Source organism: Sus scrofa, chromosome 3 (assembly GCF_000003025.6).
Source record: "Sus scrofa isolate TJ Tabasco breed Duroc chromosome 3, Sscrofa11.1, whole genome shotgun sequence".
In the NCBI taxonomy this organism is placed as follows: Eukaryota; Metazoa; Chordata; class Mammalia; order Artiodactyla; family Suidae; genus Sus; species Sus scrofa.
The window spans coordinates 107,385,834-107,406,877 of NC_010445.4; the positions used below are offsets into that span (position 1 = coordinate 107,385,834).

The 21,044-nt window shown below is 38.0% G+C and overlaps 2 protein-coding genes across 6 annotated transcripts in view; one reads left to right on the plus strand and one right to left on the minus strand.

Annotated features, from left to right (window-relative positions):
* Positions 1-3,724, plus strand: part of NLRC4 (NLR family CARD domain containing 4) — a 31,441-nt gene extending 27,717 nt beyond the window's left edge. Inside the window, 1 exon segment of the mRNA XM_021088408.1 lies at positions 1,139-3,724. Within this exon segment, the coding sequence (XP_020944067.1) occupies positions 1,139-1,431 (293 nt within the window). The 3' untranslated portion in view covers positions 1,432-3,724.
* Positions 2,042-21,044, minus strand: part of SLC30A6 (solute carrier family 30 (zinc transporter), member 6) — a 38,456-nt gene continuing 19,453 nt past the window's right edge. For 3 of the 5 annotated variants that reach the window (XM_021085562.1, XM_021085563.1, XM_021085561.1), the window contains 6 exons: positions 19,511-19,559; positions 19,084-19,203; positions 16,275-16,377; positions 14,656-14,703; positions 13,312-13,380; positions 2,043-5,504 (listed from right to left, as the gene is read on the minus strand). In XM_021085562.1, coding sequence (XP_020941221.1) covers positions 5,004-5,504; positions 13,312-13,380; positions 14,656-14,703; positions 16,275-16,377; positions 19,084-19,203; positions 19,511-19,559 — 890 coding nt within the window. In that variant the 3' untranslated portion in view covers positions 2,043-5,003. Of the gene's footprint in view, positions 5,505-13,311; positions 13,381-14,655; positions 14,704-16,274; positions 16,378-19,083; positions 19,204-19,510; positions 19,560-21,044 lie in introns of all 5 variants that reach the window. The other 2 variants (XM_021085560.1, NM_001137623.1) reach the window with 2 other exon arrangements.

A 21,044-nucleotide genomic window follows, 5' to 3' on the forward strand; every position in this document is an offset into this window, starting at 1 on the left:
AAAGCAGAGAGGACTTGAACATGAGACACAAGAGAGAGCAGGAAGAAAGTTACCTACAAGGAAGAAAGAAGAGCTTCTTCTGGGAAGGAGGAAGTGAGGAGAAAATGAGGCCCTGGGTATAAGTTAAGATGGGCATAGGCTAAGCTGGTGTAACAAAGGACCCAACAATACCTGGGCATACAGAACACAGAGCTTTATTCTCCTCTCCTGTAACACTCAGAAGTGGGCAGTCCAGGCAGCTGTGCTGGCTTTGCTCTGTGCTAGGTTTGTAGTCTTTCAAACCTAGGAACCTCCTTTTAAAAAAACAAACAAACCTTCTATTCCTTAGGATGTTATCTTTGACTTTGTAGTCATGGCTAGGATATCTACCTTTCCTGTGTAGGAGGTAATACAGAGTGCCCTATTCTTTAAGGAATGGAGAGGGTTCCTGAAGGGTCTAGGGAGGGTTAAAAATAACCACCCCCAAAGTCCAAATCTTGAGATATTGAAGGAGGCATAATTTAAATTTACAGTTAGAAACATCTCATATTCAAAGAAACAAGAGTTAGGTAGAGTTCATTTCTCCAAAAAGGAAATGACCTAATATTGCTAAAGTTTGGCTCCAGTTTTAAAAACAAGTAATGAACATATTAATAGCATCCCAGGTGCAATGGGTTAAGGATCCAGCATTGTTACTGCAGCAGCTGGAGGTTGCTGCTGTGGCACAAGTTCAGTCCCTATCAATCCCTGGCTCAGGAGCTTCCACAGGTCACAGGCATGGCCAAAATAAGCATCTCACTGCTTTTTTTTTTTTTTTTTTTTTTTTTTTAATGCAATCTTCCATTTCCTGGAACAATCAGGAAAAGGAAAAAATATATGGTTCACTTACATTGTGTGCTATACTATTAATTACTATTTATCAGATTCCCTTACACTTTAGGAAAAATATCATTTGTAAATATAATGGGCCAGGCTCACAATCGCTGCTCTAACTACAGAGAATTCTAATTTCTTTCAGAAGCAAATCACTGGTCCAAACATGGCCATTTCTCTTAAAACAAAAAACAGAAACAAACAACAACAACAAAAAAACCCAAAACCAAAAAAGAAGCTGTTTTGCTTGCAGCTAACCTACTTAATTTAATTTTTTTTTAATCAGGTGTATTGTTTGAAAAGAACTCTCTGAAAAACTTCCAGCAGTTGGATTTGGTGGGAAATTGTGTGAGCAGTGACAGATGGCTTGCCTTCATGGGTGTATTTGAGAATCTTAAGCAACTGGTGTTTTTTGACTTCAGTACTGAAAGACTTCTACCTGATACATCACGAGTCAGAAAACTTGGCCATGCATTATCCAAATTAACTTTTTTGCAAGAAGCTAGGCTTGCTGGGTGGCAATTTGATAATGATGAAGTCAGTGTTATTAAAGCTGCTTTTAAACTAGTAACTGCTTAAAGGACACCCTAAGCCCATGAATGTTCCGGGGATCCCATTACTTTCAGCCTGGTAATTTTAAAAAATCTTTGCGCATACAGTGCAATAGTCTGAGAGTAAATGGCAATCCATTATACATCTCAAAATGATCCTTCTCAACAGTGTCTGCCTAACTTACCCCTTCTAAACTTTTTCTTCTTTTACTGACATCTGGTCGGTGGACAGCACCATCATCTCCTTAGCTGGCTTTTTTCATGGAAATCTTTCTTAGTTTCAACATTCAGAAAAAAAGAAGGAAAAGAGGAGGATGCCAGGAAAATGATGCCAAAGAAGAAGAGGAAGTGGGAGGGAGTTTAATTTGATGATGCATAAAATGGTTCTGGTGTTCTTATCACTTCTACTAGGATTATGGGCTACTTGAAAGGGACTCCTGTTCATCCTAGTGTTCCCCTTGGTCCCAAGAATAGCAGGTCCCCAAAACTGATATAATGTATGTACGCTTACTTAGCGCAGTTCCCAGTATGTACTAGACTCTCGACAAACATTTGCTGAATAGGATATAATTAAGTTACCAACAAACAGCTATTGAAAAAAAAAAACAGGCCAAAATTACTTAAAAGCAGAGAGAAAACTCCATGTATGTTCTTTATTCAAACAGTTTAATTTAAACAACTTGGAATGTAAAAAGTATATTCTTATATAAGAAGATTAGACTTTCCAAAAAGATGAGCATTCTTTAGTTAAGCAAAAAATTAGCAGTTTCTGAGTAGCTTGAAATTCGGGTCCTCTCCAGCTGCTGATGCATGTATGGAATTCCATCTGTGACTACAGAGATTATGGAAGAAAGAAAAAATGGACCCCATTCTTCTGACCCTGTCTTAATCTTTTCTCCGATACCTCCAAAAATAATCCTTCCACACAAAGAAAGAAGTCTAAGAAAAATCTGTTTAATCTAAACAGATTTAAGTCTACACAACTCTAAAAATAAACAAAAACCAAAATGGTGTTAGCCTTCAGTTTACCTTCTGTACTCATGGCATCTCAAATTAATGGCTCGGGTGTTGGTGTAGGTCACACTTGGCTTGTATGTTGAGGTAGTTGCTGAAAAGAAATTCTGGGTACAATATTCTATTTCACAAGTGGGGCATATATTCTGCAAATTTAGTCATACAATTTTAGAGCCGACAGTTTACAAATCAACTACTTCATTCCCCACCCTAACTTTACAAATAAGAAAGATAAAGAGAAGTTAAATGACTTGCTTATGATTACAAAACTACTTATATAGTGGCACCATCAGGACTGGAATTCAAATCGTGTCTTCCAGTCCAGTGTGTTATCAATACACAGCAATTTCTCAAACAGAATTAATCATACTCCATGGAGTTTGCTCTTAATCACAATCATGGACCAAGTATTTAATTCAAACTTGCTTCTTTGTCTAGCTTCAAGTAACTCTGTGGCAAGATTTTAGAGGTAAGGCTACTGCATCTAGGACTATCCTGGCCAACTTATTTATGTTCACATCCCAAACCTGGCCAGGGCTTGGCAACTAAGACTTCTTTATATAATAATGCCTGGAACAGTGTCACCTCCAGCAGTTGGCATGACAATTTCAACAAGTAGAGCCAATTCTTTCAGAATCTCCAGGCAACTTTTCAATAGTGTAGGTGGATATCAAAGCACCTTTGGTAGGACAAAAGGTGTTACTTCTGAATGGGGGTCAAGGAAGTAGGCATTTAACCTCACACAGAAGTGTGTTCAGTACCTGGGCACTTTAAAAATTCCCTGGAGATGGAGAAGACAAGCACAGGGTGGCAGCACATACCTCTTAATCCTCACTCAGTACCTGGCAGTTCTTCAGATTTCATTCATGACCCAAATTCACAGTTAGATGAGGTCAATGGAGGAAAAACCACCCTGTAATAGTAGACCAATAATAGGTATAATAATCGTTGAAGAACACAAGACAAAGGACAAGGAACAGGTTGCCTTATCATATTTTACAAAGTTTTACTTTCCCTGGCAGTCAAGGTAGCATGAATTCTATTTCTTCAGCAGGTCAAATGCCTGAACAGGGTTGCAGATGTCAAAGATAATGGTCAACTCCTCATCAAGCAAGGTATTTGGGACATGGTCTGTTAATATCATAGGATGCCTACAATTTTGCTTGACAGGGATGGTTTCTTAGGTGCTTATTATCCTACTGTGAAGAAACAGGATTTGAGAGTATTGCTTACATTTAAGAGGATGAATTGATGGCAGAAACTGGCAAATTCTAAAAAAACAAAACAAAACAAAACAAACAAACAAAAAAAACTTCTCTAGATCGCTCCTAATGGCTAGAAATATCATAAAATCTCCAGGAGTACTAGATTCTAGAAAAATTCAATCCATTCTCAAAATCCACTTATAAAACCTAATTATAAAACTCATGAGAAAATGAAATAAAAAACAAAAACTTCATAGGTAATTTGTGACTGCTGCCTGCTATACTCTTTATAAGCAATACTGGCCATGTAGGAAAGTCCTTAACATTTGCATTTAGAAAATAATTAAAAAAAAACTACATGATTCTCATACTTCATTATAATTAACAATTCACCATTTTCAACAAAGCAAAATGAAGTCAGAAACTGCCTACTGCAGATCTAACAATACTATATTCTATAACCTAAGGTCCACTGTTTTGGTGAAATTATATAATGTAAACTCAAAATATCCATGCAACTTTGAAAAAAAGATCAAACTGCATATTATGTATGGAATTCCACATATTTTGGTAATATATGTGATATATTCTGTTAATAAAATGAGAACTTAAAGTCACTCAATAAAAGATGACAAAAAAGATAAATCCATCATTATGTCAGACATAATGTAAGACAGAAAACTGGGATTCCTTCACTGCATACCACCTAAGTATTTGGTATTTATTTAACAATGTAAAACATTTGGAGAATGATGGGCCATTTGCAAGTGTATTGAAATTTTGTAATGAGAAAAACAAAAACCGATAATTAAAAATTTTTAATTATGCCAAAGAGTAGAATATGTTCTAAAATTTCGGATAAAAATTTTTGCTTTTACATTGAAAGACATAATTCAGAAAGACTTCAAAGAAAAATGTAGCAATTAAGTTTGGAAAATCTATAAAAAAGACTTTTACTTTCAGAATGGACATTTTTTTCCTTTCCTAAAATGTGTACCCAAGAAGCAAGTTTATAAATTTCGCTGAAGTATTATATTTTAATAATGTGAAAGATCCACTCCATCAAGTGGCTCTCATTTATAAAGGTAATGTTATATCACACTGCAGTCAACTACAAAACCAAAGACGGCAAAATTCAAATTTAGAAAAACATGCTCTCTAGAGGAAGCCTATTTAAAGCCTATAACATTTAGAAGGTTCTCACTGACCCAAATACATTTTACCAAAATATAGCTTCATTGGTTTCATGAAATGTGAACAAGTCTATAATTCTCTAACATTCAGAGTAAACAATTGAACAGTCGATGCAATGTTGGATTACTAAAGAAACTGGAAGTCAAGGAGTCAATATTCTTCAAAAAATAAATTAAATTACAGTACATTATGATCTTGGTTGCCCAATTCTATTGTTTGTTCCATATCTACTTGGTATATTTGTAAAACCAGTCCTGAATCCTTGGGTTGCTCCAATTCCTGGAATTCCAAGTCCTTGATTAAGCATATTGCTATAAGGTGTGTGTCCATGATTAAGACCCAAACCATAAGGCCTTGTTTGTGTATTTAGAAGAATAACTGGGCTCACGTTTTTCCCAGGGGTGTTAAATGAAAATTCTGGAGGTGGACTACTAGGTTTAGCTGGAGTCGATGTGACAGGGTTTGAATCATCAGCACACTTTGAAGGAGGCATTGGGATTATATGATGATCTGAAAAGTTGAGAACATTGGCTGCAACAGGCCCAGACAGTAATGCAGGCCTGATCCAATCATCTTTGAAAATCTGAACAGTCAGAGTAGATACTAGTGTGTACAGCCTGTTGGTCACATGAGCAAGAACCATTTGTTCATTTGCATCTCGCCGAATTCTCACATGAACTGATCCAGCCTAAAAGGGGCAAAATCATAAGAAAGAGATTGCTTAGAATTATAATACTGAAAATTCCATTAGAAATGAGTATTTTATTTATGATTTGGTTATAAAAGTACTTGGTATTTTCTTTAAAACAAGAGAAAATTTAATGTCTTGATACTCCTTAAAGACCACGTAATAGTGATTATCAATATAAAGTGTTAATAAAATATAACTCTTTAAATAAAATGTGACTTTTTTTGTGTGTATGTGTGTGTCTTTTGTCTTTTTAGGTATGCACCTCTGGCATATGGAGGTTCCCAGGCTAGGGGTTGAATCGGAGCTGTTGCTGCCAGCCTACGCCAGAGCCACAGCAACACTGGATCTGAGCCACGTCTGTGACCTACACCACAGTTCACGGCAACACCGAATCCTTAACCCACTGAGCGAGGCCAGGGATCAAACCTGCAACCTCATGGTTCCTAGTCAGATTTGTTTCTACCACACCATGACGGGAACTCCAAAATGTAACTTTAAAAAAAAACAAAAAACAAACAAGCAAACAAACAAACAAACATATATATGGAATTCCCGTTGTGGCTCAGCGGTAAGGAACCCGACTAATATCCATGAGGATGTAGATTCCACCCCTGGCCTTGTTCAATGGGTTAAGGATCTGGCATGGTTGTGAGCTGTGGTGTAGGTCACAGATGAGGCTCAGAGTACTGTGGCTGTGGTGTAGGCTGGCAGCTGTAGCTCCAATTGGACCCTTAGCCTGGGAACTTCCGTGGGTGCGGCCCTAAAATAAAAATAAATAAATAAAATTAAAAAAAATATATATATAAAAAGAAGGGAAATCCATGTAGGAAGAAGGCAGGCATATTATAACCCAAGGCAGAATACAAATGAAGTACAAGGAAAATGAACTGAAAGGGCAGAGAAAACAGGTGTTAATTCCAACTGATGAAGACATCAAAAGAAGATGGCATATGTTCTAGGGTTGGTGGTTAAATGAAATTTCAAAAGGTAGAGACAGGCAATCTAAGCTGAGGGAACAGCCATTAAAATCCACAGCATGTTTGGACAGAGTAAGTAATATTACTATATAAAAAGAAGTACAGAATTTTCAGGGACCAGAAAAAGAATGAAAGAGAGAAAACAAAGAGGAAATAAGGATATAAAGAATGGAAAACAGAAAGAAGAAAGAAAGGAGAGGTCAAAGAAAAAAGAGAGCAGAGGGCTCTAAAAATCATAAATAAGGAGTTTTAGCTACAGCAATCAAACATAAGTAAAATAGAGTTCAGAAAAGTTACAGATATGGAGTTCCCGTCATGGTGCAGCGGAAATGAATTCGACAAGGAACCATGAGGCTTTGGGTTCTATCCCTGGCCTCACTCAGTGGGTTAAGGATCCGGTGTTGCCATGAGCTGTGGTGCAGGTTACAGAGGAGGCTTGGATCCCGAGCTGCTGTGACTCTGGCATAGGCCAGCAGCTATAGTTCCAATTAGGCCCCCTAGGCTGGGAACCTCCATATGCTGCAGGTGCTGCCCTAAAAAGACAAAAAGACAAAAAAAAGTTAAAAAAAAGTTGGCGTTCCTGTTGTGGCTCAGTGGTTAGCGAATCCAACTAAAAACTGTGGGGTTGCGGGTTCGATCCCTGGCCCTGCTCATGGGTTAAGGATCCGGCATTGCCATGAGCTATGGTGTACGTCGCAGATACAGCTCAGATCCCATGTTGCTATGGCTGTGGCGTAGGCCCACAGCTGCAGCTCCAACTGGACCCCTAGCCTGGGAACCTCCATATACTATGGGTGTGGCCCTAGAAATGCCAAAAAGACAAAAAAAAAAAGTTACAGATATGAATAATTGCCAATTAGGTAAGAAATGACTACAATAATCTAGGTTAGAAGAGGGCTGATATAGGACAGACATAGTGGAATCAGAGGGGGAAGGATATATCCATGATATTCCTTGGGTTAGAAATGGGAGACCTTGATCCTTAAAACTGGATACAATGAATGAAGGAGATGAACTCATCAAAGATGATCTTAAAGTTCCTAGCCTAGGTTACTATGAGGATAAAGAGTACCAGGCAATGGTTATAAGTATGTTTATTAACTTGAAAAGGTGTTCATCATATATTTTGTATTTAAAATAGATAATAAAATAGCAGATACAACAATGATGTGGAGTTCTCCTGCGGTGCAGTGGGTAAAGGATCCAGTATTGTCACTGTTGTGGCTTGGGTTGCTGCTGTGGCTCAGATTCGATCCCTGGCCCAAGAACTTTGGCATGCCACAGGCATGTGTGTTTTTTTGGGGGGCCAGGGGAGAGATCCTATTTTGATTATAACACACAGGGAGAAAAACATCAAGAATGATATCACATGCTCATCTCGATACAGAAAAGGAGGCATTTGACAAAAGTCAACATCCATTCATGATACAAACAATCAACAAAGTTGGTATGGAGTGAACATATATCAAAATAATGAAGGCTATTTATGTTAAACATACAGCTAACATCATACTCAATGAAGAAAAGCTGAAACCTTTTCCTCTAAGATCAGGATCAAGACAACGATACCCACTCTTGTCACTTCTATTTAACATAGTATTGGAAGCTCTAGCCACAGCAACCAGACAAGACTAAGAAATAACAGGCACCAAATTAGAAGAGAAGAAAGCAAAGTTATTGCTATTTGCAGATGAAATGATACTACATTTAGGAAACTCTAAAGACTCCAATAACAAAACTTTTAAAATAAATGAATTCAATAAATTTGCAGGATACAAAACCAATATACAGAAATACGTTGCATTTATACGTACTAATAATGAACTATCAAAAAGAAAAATCAGGAGTTCCCATCTGGCTCAGTGGTTAACGAATCCAACTAGGAACCATGAGGTTGAGGGCTCAATCCTTGGCCTTAAGGATCTGGCGTTGCCATGAGCTGTGGTGTAGGTTACAGATGTGGCTCAGATCCCACATTGCTGTGGCTCTGGCATAGGCTGGCAGCCATAGTTACGATTAGACCTCTAGCCTGGGAACCTCCATATGCCATGGGAGTGGCCCTAGAAAAGGCAAAAAAGACAAAAATAAAGGAAAAAAAGAGAAAAATCAAGAAAATCCCAATTATAATTGAATCAAAAAGAATAAAATACCTAGTAATAAATTTAAACAAGGAGGTTAAAGACCTGTACTCTAAAACTATAAGACACTGATGAAAGAAACTAAGGATGATACCAAATTATGGATTGGATGAATTAATATTGCTAAAATGTCCAGGGAGTTCCCAGTGTGGTTCTGTGCATTAAAAACCTGAAAGTCTCTGTGAGGAAGAGGGCTTGATCCCTGGCCTGTCAGTAAGTTAAAGATCCCGTGTTGCTGCAAGCTACAGCACAGATCACAGGTACAGCTCACATCCGGTGTTGCTGTGGCTGTGGCACAGGACTCTGTAGTAGCTCCAATTTGATCCCTAGCCTGGGAACTTCTATATCCTGCAGGTATGGATGTAAAAAGAGGGAAAAAAAATGTCCAAACTACCCAGAGCAATCTATAGATTCAATGCAAATCTATCAAAATACCCATGGCATATTTCACAGAACTAGAACAAATAGTCCTAAAATCTGTGTGGAACCACAAAAGACCCCAGATAGCCAAAGCAATCTTGAAAAGGAGGAACAAAGGTATTACGCTCCCTGACCTCAAACTGTACTATAAAAGCTACAGTAATCATAACAGTATGGTACGGCACAAAAAAAAAGACAACTAGATTAATGGAACAGAATAGAGAGCTCAGAAATAAACACACACACACACACACACACACACACACACACACACAGAGACACGGTCAATTAACCTAAAACAAAGGAGGCAAGAAAATACAATGGGGAAAAGATGGTCACTTCAATAAGTGATTTTGGGTAAACACAACAGCTATAAGCAAAAGAATGAAACTAGAATATTTTCTCATACTATATACAAAACTTAAAGACTTAAATCTAACACTTGAAACCACTAAAAGAAAAAAAAATTAAAAATGGGCAGAGAGGAGTTCCCACTGTGGCACAATGGGTTAAGAATCCAATTACAGTGGCTCAGGTCACTGCAGAGGCAAGGGTTTGATCCCTTGCCAGGCAGTGGGTTAAAGGATCCACTGTTGCCACAGTTGCAGTACAGGCTGCAACTGCAGCTCGGATCTGATCCCTGGCCCAATAACTCCATATGCCACAAGGCGGCCAAAAAAGAAAGAAAAAACAGTGAACTACATTATTGGGGGACTATAAATTGGTTAAATAATTTCTGGAAGTGACTTGGCAATCTGTCATAAATAAATGTTAATATCCTTTGACTAACAAAACCCAACTCTAAAAATTAATCTTAAGATTGAAAAATGGGAAGAAGAACTAAATAGACAGTTCTCCAAAGAAGACATACAGATGGCCAGTAGGCACATGAAAAGATGCTCAACATTACTAATTATTAGAGAGACGTAAATCAAAACTACAATGAGGTACCACCCCACAACAGTGAGAATGGTCATCATTAAAATGTCTACAAATAATAAATACTGGAAAGGGTATAGAGAAAAGGGAACCCTACTACACTGTTGGTGATTATGTAAACCGGTACAACCAGTATATAAAACAGTATGGAGGTTCCTCAGAAAACTAAAAATGGAATTACTATATGATCCAGCAGTCCCATTTTTGGGCATATAACCAGACTATAATTCAAAATGATACATGAATCCCTACGTTCACAGTAGCACTATCCACAATAGCCAAGACATGGAAACAACCTAAATGCCTAGCCACAGATGAATGGATTAAGGAGATGTGGTACATATATACAATGGAACACTACTCAGCCATAAAAAAGAATCAAATAATGCCATTCATAGCAACATGGATGCCACTAGAGACTGTCATACTGGATAAAGTAAGTCAGAAAGAGACACACAAATGCTGTATGATATTGCTTACATGTGGAACCTAAAACATGGCACAAATGGACCTACCCACAAAACAGAAACAGACTCACAGACATAGAAAACTGACTTGTGGTTGCCAAGGGGGAGAGGGGAAGGAGTGGGATGGACTGGGAGTTTGGAGTTAGTAGACGTAAACTATTACATTTAGAATGGATAAGCAATGAGGTATAGCACAGGGAACTATACCCAACCTCCTGGGATAGACCATGATGGAAAAGTGTACATATATGTACGACTGAGTCACTTTACTATACAGCAGAAATTGGCACAACATTGTAAACTGAGTATATTTTAATCTAAAAAAATAATCTTAAGGACTAATCATGGACATATGTAAAAATCATTCCACAAAAATGTTCATCCCTGCCCTGTTTATGTGGGAAAAATGGAAAAAAACTTATCCATTTGGGGACTAATTAAATTAATTATGGCATATTCATACACTGAGTTTTTAATTCATAAAAATCTACAGTCATTATGAATTACATTGGGATTCTTGAAAGACAGCAGGAGTGATGGCACTTTTTTAAAATGCCCCAAATATCCCCATAAAAACAGAAACTAAGACAGCAAATTCAAAAACCTATGGACAACATCTACAAATAATTACATAACAAAATACTCCTAAGAAAAACCAAATATAAACCATTAAGACCTACAAGGTCTCAGCATCTATGGAGAAGGATGCAATAGGACATCTGGCTTGGGTTCGATCCCTGACCTTACTCAGTGGGTTAAGGATCTGGCGTTGCCGTGAGCTGGGGTGTAGGTCAAAGACATGGCTTGGATCCTGAGTTGCTGTGGCTATGGTGTAGGCCAGCAGCTACAGCTCCAATTAGACCCCTATCCTGGGAACCTCCATATGCCGTGGGTGTGGCCCTAAAAAAAAAAAAAAAAAAAAAAAAAAAAAGGATAAAAAGGATTTACCCACAAAAAAAGTGATGAGAACTATTACCTACTTTTTCTTTTTTTTTTTTTGTCTTTTTGCCATTTCTAAGGTTGCTCCCGCGGCATACGGAAGTTCCCAGGCTAAGGGTCTAATTGGAGCTGTAGCCGTGGCCTACACCAGAATCACAGGAACCCAGGATCCGAGCCTCGTCTGCCACCTACACCACAGCTCACGGCAACGCTGGATCCTTAGCCCGCTGAGTAAGGCCAGGGATCGAACCCACAACCTCATGGTTCCTAGTCAGATTCGTTAACCACTGAGCCACGACGAGAACTCCATTGCCTACTTTTTCAAATCAAGCTAAAAGACATGAAATAAGAACCATATAAATCAAAAGGAGAAACCTCAGAAATGAGGTGGCAATTAGAAATACAAAAAAAATCAATTCATAAACGTAGATTAAAAGGGATACAAAAGCAAACATAAGTATACTGTAAGAGAAATACAAGTTAAAAGGAGGGAAATTTTTAAAAATCAAAAGGAAAGTGAGATAATAAGGAACTGAAAGTAACAAATATGAAAGAAAGGCAAAGATCTGACATGCCTAGAATAGGAATTCCCAAACAAGAAAATGAAAGCAAGAGAATAAATACTAAGAATGTTAAAGAAAACTTTCCTGAAAGTTTTAAAGAATTGTTTTTGAAATAACCCATTACTGAAAGGGTATACTATATAGCTGGAATAACTGACCCAGCATGATCAACACCAAGACATATTCTAGTAAATTTGTGGACTTAAAAATAATAATAATTTGGGCACAGAGGCAAAAAGATCAAGTCACATATAAAGAAAAAAAAATATCAGGCTATGTCTTATGAGGCTTCATCATAGTGATGCTTTATGCCAGAGGTAAATGGAGTAATACATTTAAGAAACTCAAGGAAATAAAATATGTCCTCAAAGATTTTATATCCAGTCAAAATGATTTTCAGGTATAATGTTCCCAACTTTTTTCAACATTCAGAAGTTTAGCGAATACTGCTCCCAAGGGCCCTTCCTGAAGAATTCACTAGAGAATGAGTTTTAGATATCCAAAATGACTAGAGAGGGGAAAAGAAGGGGAAGGGGAGATGAAGTAGCTATTTTCCCACTGCAAGAACACATGCCTGAAAACTAAAGACTGAAGAGTGGTGCTATCACTGAGCCATTGGACCAACCCTAATGAACCAACCTCTGAAATTTGTGTTATGTTACAACGTAAATCCTATTTGTCTTTTCAAAAATGATATTGTATAAGAATTAAATTTGGTAACATGGAGAACTGTTCATGATACATTAAGTGAAAAGAGCAAATTATAAAACAGCCTGACCCCATTTTCTAAAGAGACTAAATGTGTAAATATTAATACCAAAACATCAACGGCAGTTTTCTCTACATGATAGGATCTCGGCGGTTTAATTTTTTTTGGGGGGGGTACTTTCCTAAATTGTTCTCATCATTCCTAATGTAGCAATGAAACCATGCCATAACAAAGTCTCTTTGGTAATGAGGCCAAAACTGGTTAAGACAGCATGGAATTTTATGCTAAAGCAAGCTATTATATTTCTTTACCATATTCAGTAAAAATCTTCAAAATGAGAACTGTAATAAAAAAGATAGTAATTGCACTTTCTACTTTTACAACATTTTCATATTTAAGAATGTAGGACTATGGATTTGTCCTTTTTGGACAGCCCAGGATGAAGATCACTTAGTTTGAAAGGAAATACATGCTTAAAGAAAAGCATTCCTTAATTAATCTCAATTAGTTTACTGAATCCATCTATATTTTTAACTTTATTGAACAGAAATGGGAATCAATCTATAAAAATTTTATAGAAATATTTTTTCAGTTTTAAAAATTACAAACTATGTTTTAAATTAAAACTAAAGTTAATATATAGAAAACATACCAATGAGCCAAAACCTAGGGTCCAAAAATGCTCATTTCGGACTTCCAAAACTCCATCCAAAGTTGATACCTAATCAAAAACAGAAAATAGGGCTGTCTGTATTTGACATATCCAACACAAATCAGTCATATTACGGATCTGCTCTAAGCCTAGAAATGACATGGCCAAGCCCTGCATGAAGACGCACATTAGCCAAGGGAAGTTCCAGACCATTCGCTCAAGATGCTATTTCTGCTTATTTGGTACTGAGCCAGGGCCTTTTTTTCCAGTTTCTTGTCTGCACTAATCCTTCTGGAATCAGGTCTTTACATCCCTCAACCCCACCTTTTTCAACAGCGTATGGTTCTTTTCATTTTATTGGTATGGCATACATTTATATCCAGCACTTGTGGTATCAGATTATTATTATTATTATTATTTTTTGGTCTTCTCAATCATTTCTTTCTTTCTCTGGATTTCACCCCTCCACCCGCCCTTTTTTTTTGGTTTTTATACCCGAAGGTGTGGCATATGGAAGTTCTCAGGCTAGGGGCTGACACAGAGCTGTAGCTGCCGGCCTACACCACAGCCACAGTAACACCATATCCAAGCCTTGTCTGCAGCATATATCACAGCTCATGGCAATGCTGGATCCTTAACCCACTGAGCAAGGCTTGGGATTGAACCTGCATCTTTATGTATACTAGTCAGGTTCGTTTCCACTGAGCCACCAGGGGAACTCCCTCTCTGGATTCCTTTTTGACAAATTTCTGTACAACACAGGACATTATAAGGATGTGGGCCAAATGGAAATTCTAAGGCCAGATATGTAGCGTGTAGCCTATTGGTGCAGTAGCATAGGCTCCAATGGCTGAGACAAGTGGCCAGCTACAATGACCAAAGTATACTTGTGATAATGACAACTAATAGTTTAAACTATTTAACATCCAAATAACTTATCTTATTCCTTCATTAGTTAACAGATGGAATTTTATAACAATACAAAATCTAAACCCACAGATCAAGATGTTAAAGTGGTGAAGGAATCACTATGTAAAAGCGGCCTCTGACTTAATCAAAATCCCAGGTTTGAATATAGAAGCACAAAAATCACAGCATTTACACAACAAATAGTGTGGTTTTTACACCATCACCTTCCACATTTATTTCAAGTGAATCTGGCTTCCAAACTGAGCAATTCATGAAATTTTTCTATTTCTTTGTCACTATGTCTCCTACTGTATCATTATAAAGAACACAAACTTCCCTAAAATAAAACTCTAGGAAGGGTTGAAATTACTTGTACCCACTCTTTGCATTCTCTAATTATAAATTAAAATGATTTTATTTGCTATTCCATCTTACCTCTCTGATAAGTTTGTCCAACTGACCAATAACGTGAGGTGGTGTGGTCTGGGGAAAAAAAATAAAGTATGAATCTAGGAAGATAAAATTTTGCACCAGTAATCCTGATACTAAAAAAACTGTGTTCTAAACCAGACTTTGCTTTGTTTGACATGTGCCCTATCATGATTTAGGGATGAGAGATTTCAACTGACCCACTTAGTAGAGCAACATCAGGGATCAGCCCATAGTTATTTCTTTTTTTCTGTCTTTTTTTTCAGGGCTGCACCCTCATTACATACAAATTCCCAGGCTACGGGTTGAATCAGAGATGTAGCTGCCAGACTACACCAGCAATGCCAGATCCAAGCCACATCATCTGGGACCTACACCACAGCTATGGCAATGCTGGAGCAACACTGTGCAAGGCCAGGGATCCCACGAACCCACGACCTCATGGACATGAGTCAATTTGTAACTGCCGAGCCACAATAACCACTCCCATGTTTATTTATTATCTCACAAAGAAGCTGTTACCTCTAGAACCAAATAAGCCTTAAAGAACCAACCAACAAGAATTCCCTGGTGGCCTAAAAGTTAAGGATTCAGCCTTGTCCTGCTATGGCTTGGGTTCATCCCTGGTCCAGGAACCCAAAAATGCTGTGGGTGCAGCCAAGAGGAAAAAAAAAAAAAAAAAGAACCGACCAATTAAAAAATCTTTTGAGAAAAGTAAAACTTTGTGTAAGGCATAGTACTACACAACTATTATCTTATTGTTATTACTGCTTCTGGAGAGGGAGGTACAACCTCTAAGTTTGAAAGGCATGAGAGAAAGAGAAAAGGCAGTGCTTATATATAAATCTAGTCCTGGGAAACTACTTTTCTATGCAGGTGCTTAATCCATATATGTTCCTATTGTTTGCAGTAAGCAGTAATTCGTCATTTTTAATTTTGTTTGAAATTTAAATGTCTCACTAATTCAAGGATAGGAAATAATAAAAGAATCATAACTAGATATTATGTAATAACCAAAACACATTTATTGGGGAAAATATTTTAAAAAATTTTTAAGAATATTGTTTTTACTTGAAACAAAATTTTAGAGGCAAAATTTTTTCATTTATGGTTTTGTCTTATAAATACATGAAGATTTGTGCCTATTTTGATCACTAAATTTTTTTTTTTTTTTTGTCTTTTTTCTTTTTAGGGCCGAAGCCGTGGCAAATGGAGGTTGCCATGCTAGGGTCTAAGTGGAGCTGCTGCCGTCAGCCTGCGCCAGAGCCACATCAACACCAGACAGGAGCCACATCTGTGACCTACACCACAGCTCATGGCAACGCCAGATCCTTAACCCACTGAGTGAGGCCAGGGATCAAACCCGCAACCTCATGGTTCCTAGTCGGGTTGTTTCCATTGCGCCACGACGGGAACTCCTTGATCACCAATTTAATTTCATTTGGTTCTTGTTATACAAATTTCAGAGATTTACTGCTTGGCTTCATTTCTATCAGGGCTAAAAATCTATCATTTCTATTAGTAGCTAAAAATTTCACAATCTGGTAGAAGAACAAATAGTTTTACAATCTGGTATAAAAGAACGCAGCTGATTTTAAGCATGCATATTGACAGAAGACACTTACCTGGAGTAATACTTTCCCACTGTACACGCTCATAGGATACATGGTGCCAAATGTCATCAGAGCGATGGCTATGGCTGAGGCAGTGTCTACAGCAAAATAATTACTAAAAGGAAAAAACAATTCTCAACCTTAAATGTATACTTCACTGGGCTTCTTACAGTTTGATCTACCAAATGTTAATTTTCTAAAGCAAAAGGACTATTTTATTACAGTGGGCCACCACTGGCAATAGGAGCATCTCAAAGGAAAACAAAGTTTTCTGAATCCTCTCTCACCAAAGTTTAGAGAAAAATAACTAATAATAATACTAATTAAAGTGAAGAGAGATGATGATGAAAAAACATGAGCATTTTTCCAAATGTATTTTCAATCTAGTGGTCAATTATAAAGATTTCATAGGCGTTCCCATTGTGGCTCAGCAGTTAATGAACCTGACTAGTATCCATGAGGACTCGGGTTCGATCCCTGACCCCACTCAGTGGGTTATGGATCCGGCGTTGCCATGAGCTGTGGTGTAGGTCACAGATGCAGCTCAGATCCAGCAATGCTGTGGCTGTATTGTAGGCTAGCAGCTGCAACTCCGATTTGACCCCTAGCCTGGGAACCTCCACATGCTGGGGGCATGGCCCTAAAAAGACAAAAAAAAAAAAAAAGATTTTCATATATATTTATTTGCTGCAACAACTGAAAACATTTAATGAGTCACTTTTGATACAGAAAGAATAACGGACTTGATCAGTGATTATATCAATTTTGCTGTAAATAATAATTTTGCAATAATTACTATTAAAATTTTTTAAAATTCCCCTGGAATTTCACAAGGTGAGATGCTCCAGGAATTTGCTACAGCAACACTGTACTGAAGTGCAATATCTCATCAGTAGTTGTTCACTGTTCTATTGATAAGACAGACCAAAATGCCAAAGGTTACAAGCTAATCATGCACTGTTTTTCTTTTTTTTCACTTTTTCCCTCATGGTGGGAATAGAAATATAAGACACAGTCCCTGCCTTTAAAATAGCAGGAAATACACATCAAATACATAACAAAGGAGTTCCCGTCATGGTGCAGTGGTTAACGAATCCGACTAGGAACGATGAGGTTATGGGCTTGATCCCTGGCCTCGCTCAGTGGGTTAAGGATCTGGCGCTGCCGTGAGCTGTGGTGTAGGTCGCAGACGTGGCTCGGATCTCGAGTGGCTATGGCTCTGGAGTAGGCCAGTGGCTACAGCTCCGATTAGACCCCTATCCTGGGATCCTCCTTATGCAGCGGGAGCGGCCCTAGAAAAGGGAAAAACATACACACACAAAAGAAATACGTAATAAAGGGCTTTGGGTACAAAAGAGAAGGCCTAAGAGTGCCATGCACAAAGATGTGTGTGGCAAGTCTACTGGGGTGGGGATAATCCAGAAAGGCTAAATATAAAAAGAGGTAACACTTGAGCTGAGCCTTAAAAGATAAGCAAGATGGGCATTCCCGTCATAGCTCAGCAGTTGATGAACTCCACTAGCATTCATGAGGCTTCGGGTTCGATCCGTGGCCTTGCTCAGTGGATTAAGGATCCAGCATTGCCGTGAGCTGTGGTGCAGGTAGCAGACACAGCTTGGATCTTGCATCGCTGCAGCTGTGGCGTAAGCCAGCGGCCTACAGCTCCAATTCGACCCCTAGCCTGGGAACCTCCATATCCCGTGGGTGCGGCCCTAAAATGACAAAAAAAAAAAAAAAAAAAAAAGGCTAAGCAAAATGATGGAAGCAAGATACTGTAGACAGTGAAAGCATGATGTGCAAGGGCATGAAAACCGTGATGCATCAATGAAACTGTAAACAGTTAAGCATAGATAAATGAATGGCTAGCAAGGTTGCTGGAGGCTTCATATTCATATTATGTCCAGACTTGCAACTTTTTAAAAAAACATAAGTATAGACTATTTGTAATGTTACGTTAATTTCTGCTGTACAACAAAGTGATTCAGTTATATATATATATAGGACCGTGAACCCTGTTTTTCTACACTCTATATGTAATAGTTTGCATCTGAAAATCCCAAAGTCCCAATCCATCCCTCCCCTATAGATCTGCAACTTTTAATGATGACATTAGTATCAAAATATCATATAACTAAAGATGAGTAAAAATAAATATAACATCAGAGGACCATTCTAATTTGACCAAGAAAATGATGATAATGACCTCAATTTAGGAAAAAGAATGGGTGGATTGTGGCACAGTGGAAATGAATCTGACTAGGAACCATGAGGTTGCAGGTTCGATCCCTGGCCTTGCTCAGTGGGTTAAGGATCTGTATTGCCATGAGCTGTGGTGTAGGTCACAGACGCAGCTCAGATCCCACATTGCTGTGGCTGTGACATAGGCTGGCACCTACAGCTCCGATTTGACACCTAGCCTGGAAACCTCCATATGCGGTTAGTGCAGCCCTAAAAAGCAAAAAACAAACAAAGAAACAAACAAACAAAAAAACCCCATCTACTTCTTCTCTTCGCTTGTTCAGCAATAGCAGCTGTGTTTTATCTCTCTTTACCCTCCTTTTCTCAGTTTTACTCAAGCCAGCAGTAGGGAATTTAATGTTTTCCAGTCTGCATTATAGACTGCAGTGAAAAATTTTTATTGAATCCAACCCCGTTAATTTTTTCAGATGAAGACACTTGAGGATAAGACTTGACCAAAGTCACACAGGTCATAAGCAAACATGCTATAAGCTTAATCCCTAACCATCTTATTAATGCCCCTAAAGTTTCTGTCAAGGCCCCAGGAACTGAAACACTCTTGATAGAAATAATAAATACTTACTTAATTTCAATTAGCATATAAGTAATACAAAGAGCAAATGCTCCAGCAAGATCAATCAAAACAAATGGATTCATTCGAGGAAGGAAGATACTGCTAAGTCCTGGAATAATTCCACACAAGCTATGGAAAAATAAACAAAAAGATTACTCCTTAGCACAACTTATGTAATACTGATGAAAATTTTATAAAAGTTGCCTTGTATTTTAGTACCATATATCTTCTAAAGCAAACAGGATTTAGGAACAAAACACTCTCACTCATAAAGTCTCTTTTGTATCACCAATTACAAAGTAAGAAAAAGCATGGAGAGAATAAGAATCTGATCAGTGAGATTCCTGTAGTAACCACAGCAATGAGTAATGTAAGTCCCCATGACAGGTGCATTTCTTTAACGTTATGTATATCATGAAATCCTAGAACGTCTTACCTTCTACTAAGGTCTGCAACATGCTCTTGAAGCCAACTCGTACTAGCAGCTTTAAAAAAGAAAATACTTAAAATTACATACACGGAATAAACCACTACTAGAAATACTCAATTCTTACATTTAAAAAATAAGTTTGGCCATGACTATATAACATTACAAAAGGACACATTATTCTGCCAATCTAGAACTTCTGTTTATGCTTTTAAGATACCAAATGAAAATCAGTTTTAACTACAATACACATTTGACCTGAAGTAATCCATGAACTTACACATGACATTATTATTATAAAGCTGAGAATGGATTGCAGGTACACTGATTCCCTCAACTCTCAGAAAGGCCAGCTGGACATGTGTCTACGTGCAGACTGGTGCCAGTTACTGTCCCTGGACAAGTATCCTCCAGGCTCAAGCATCCTCTTACATTTATCCCAGGGTGCTACAGAAATAATCACTTTTTTTATGTGTATTATGATGTAAAAAAGATTGGTAAGTCTATAAAAAATAGTCTAGTATAGCAGTTAAGAGAGCAGACTCTGATGGAATTTCTGTCATAGCTCAGTGGTTAACAAACCCCGACTAGCATACATGAGGACGTGGATTCGATCCCTGACCTTGCTTGGTGGGTTGGGGATCCGTCACTGCCGTGAGAGAAGGAGTAAGTCGAAGACACGGCTCGGATCCCATGTGTCTGCTGGCGGCTACAGTTCTGACTCCACCCCTAGCCTGGGAACCTCCATGTGCTACAGGTTCAGTCCTAAAGACAAAAGACAAAAAAAAAAAAAAAAAAAAAAAAAAGCAGACTCTGATGCCAGAATACCTGGCTTCGAACCCAGATCTGCCCATAATTAGATGTACAGCCCAGGACAAGTGACTTAATCTCTCAATGCCTCAGTGTAAAATGGGGAAAATATGGTGTGATAATATGATGTAATATTATAGATAATAAAGTGTAAATTATAGTGTAAATATTAAGATTGCCATATTATGCGTAATATATCTTTATACATATATTTATAGTGTAAATATGATAGATAATATTGTATAAAATATAGTATAAAATAGATATAACACAGTGTAAAACAGGGATATATGGTATGATAATATCGTATGGTAATAGGATAAAATAAATAAGCTTTATTTAAAGTATGTAGCACAGGGCCTGGCAGATAGAAAATGCTTGATATTATTTCCCACTCAAATTTCAATATTTTTACAGCCATACCTGCGGCATATGGAAGTTTCCCAGCCATGGGTCAAATTAGAGCTGCAGCTGTGACCTATGCTACAGCTACAGTAACACCAAATCCAAGCCACATCTGTGACCTATGCTGTAGCCTGTGGCAATGACAGATCATCAACCCACTGAGTGAGGTCAGGAATCGAATCCACATTCTCACAGAGACAATGTTGGGTCACTGACCCACTGAACCATAACAGGAACTTCAATCTTTTGTTGTTGTTGGCTGTGCCTATGGCATGCAGAAGTTCCCAGGCCAGGGATCAAACCTATGCCATAGCAATGACGACCAGGG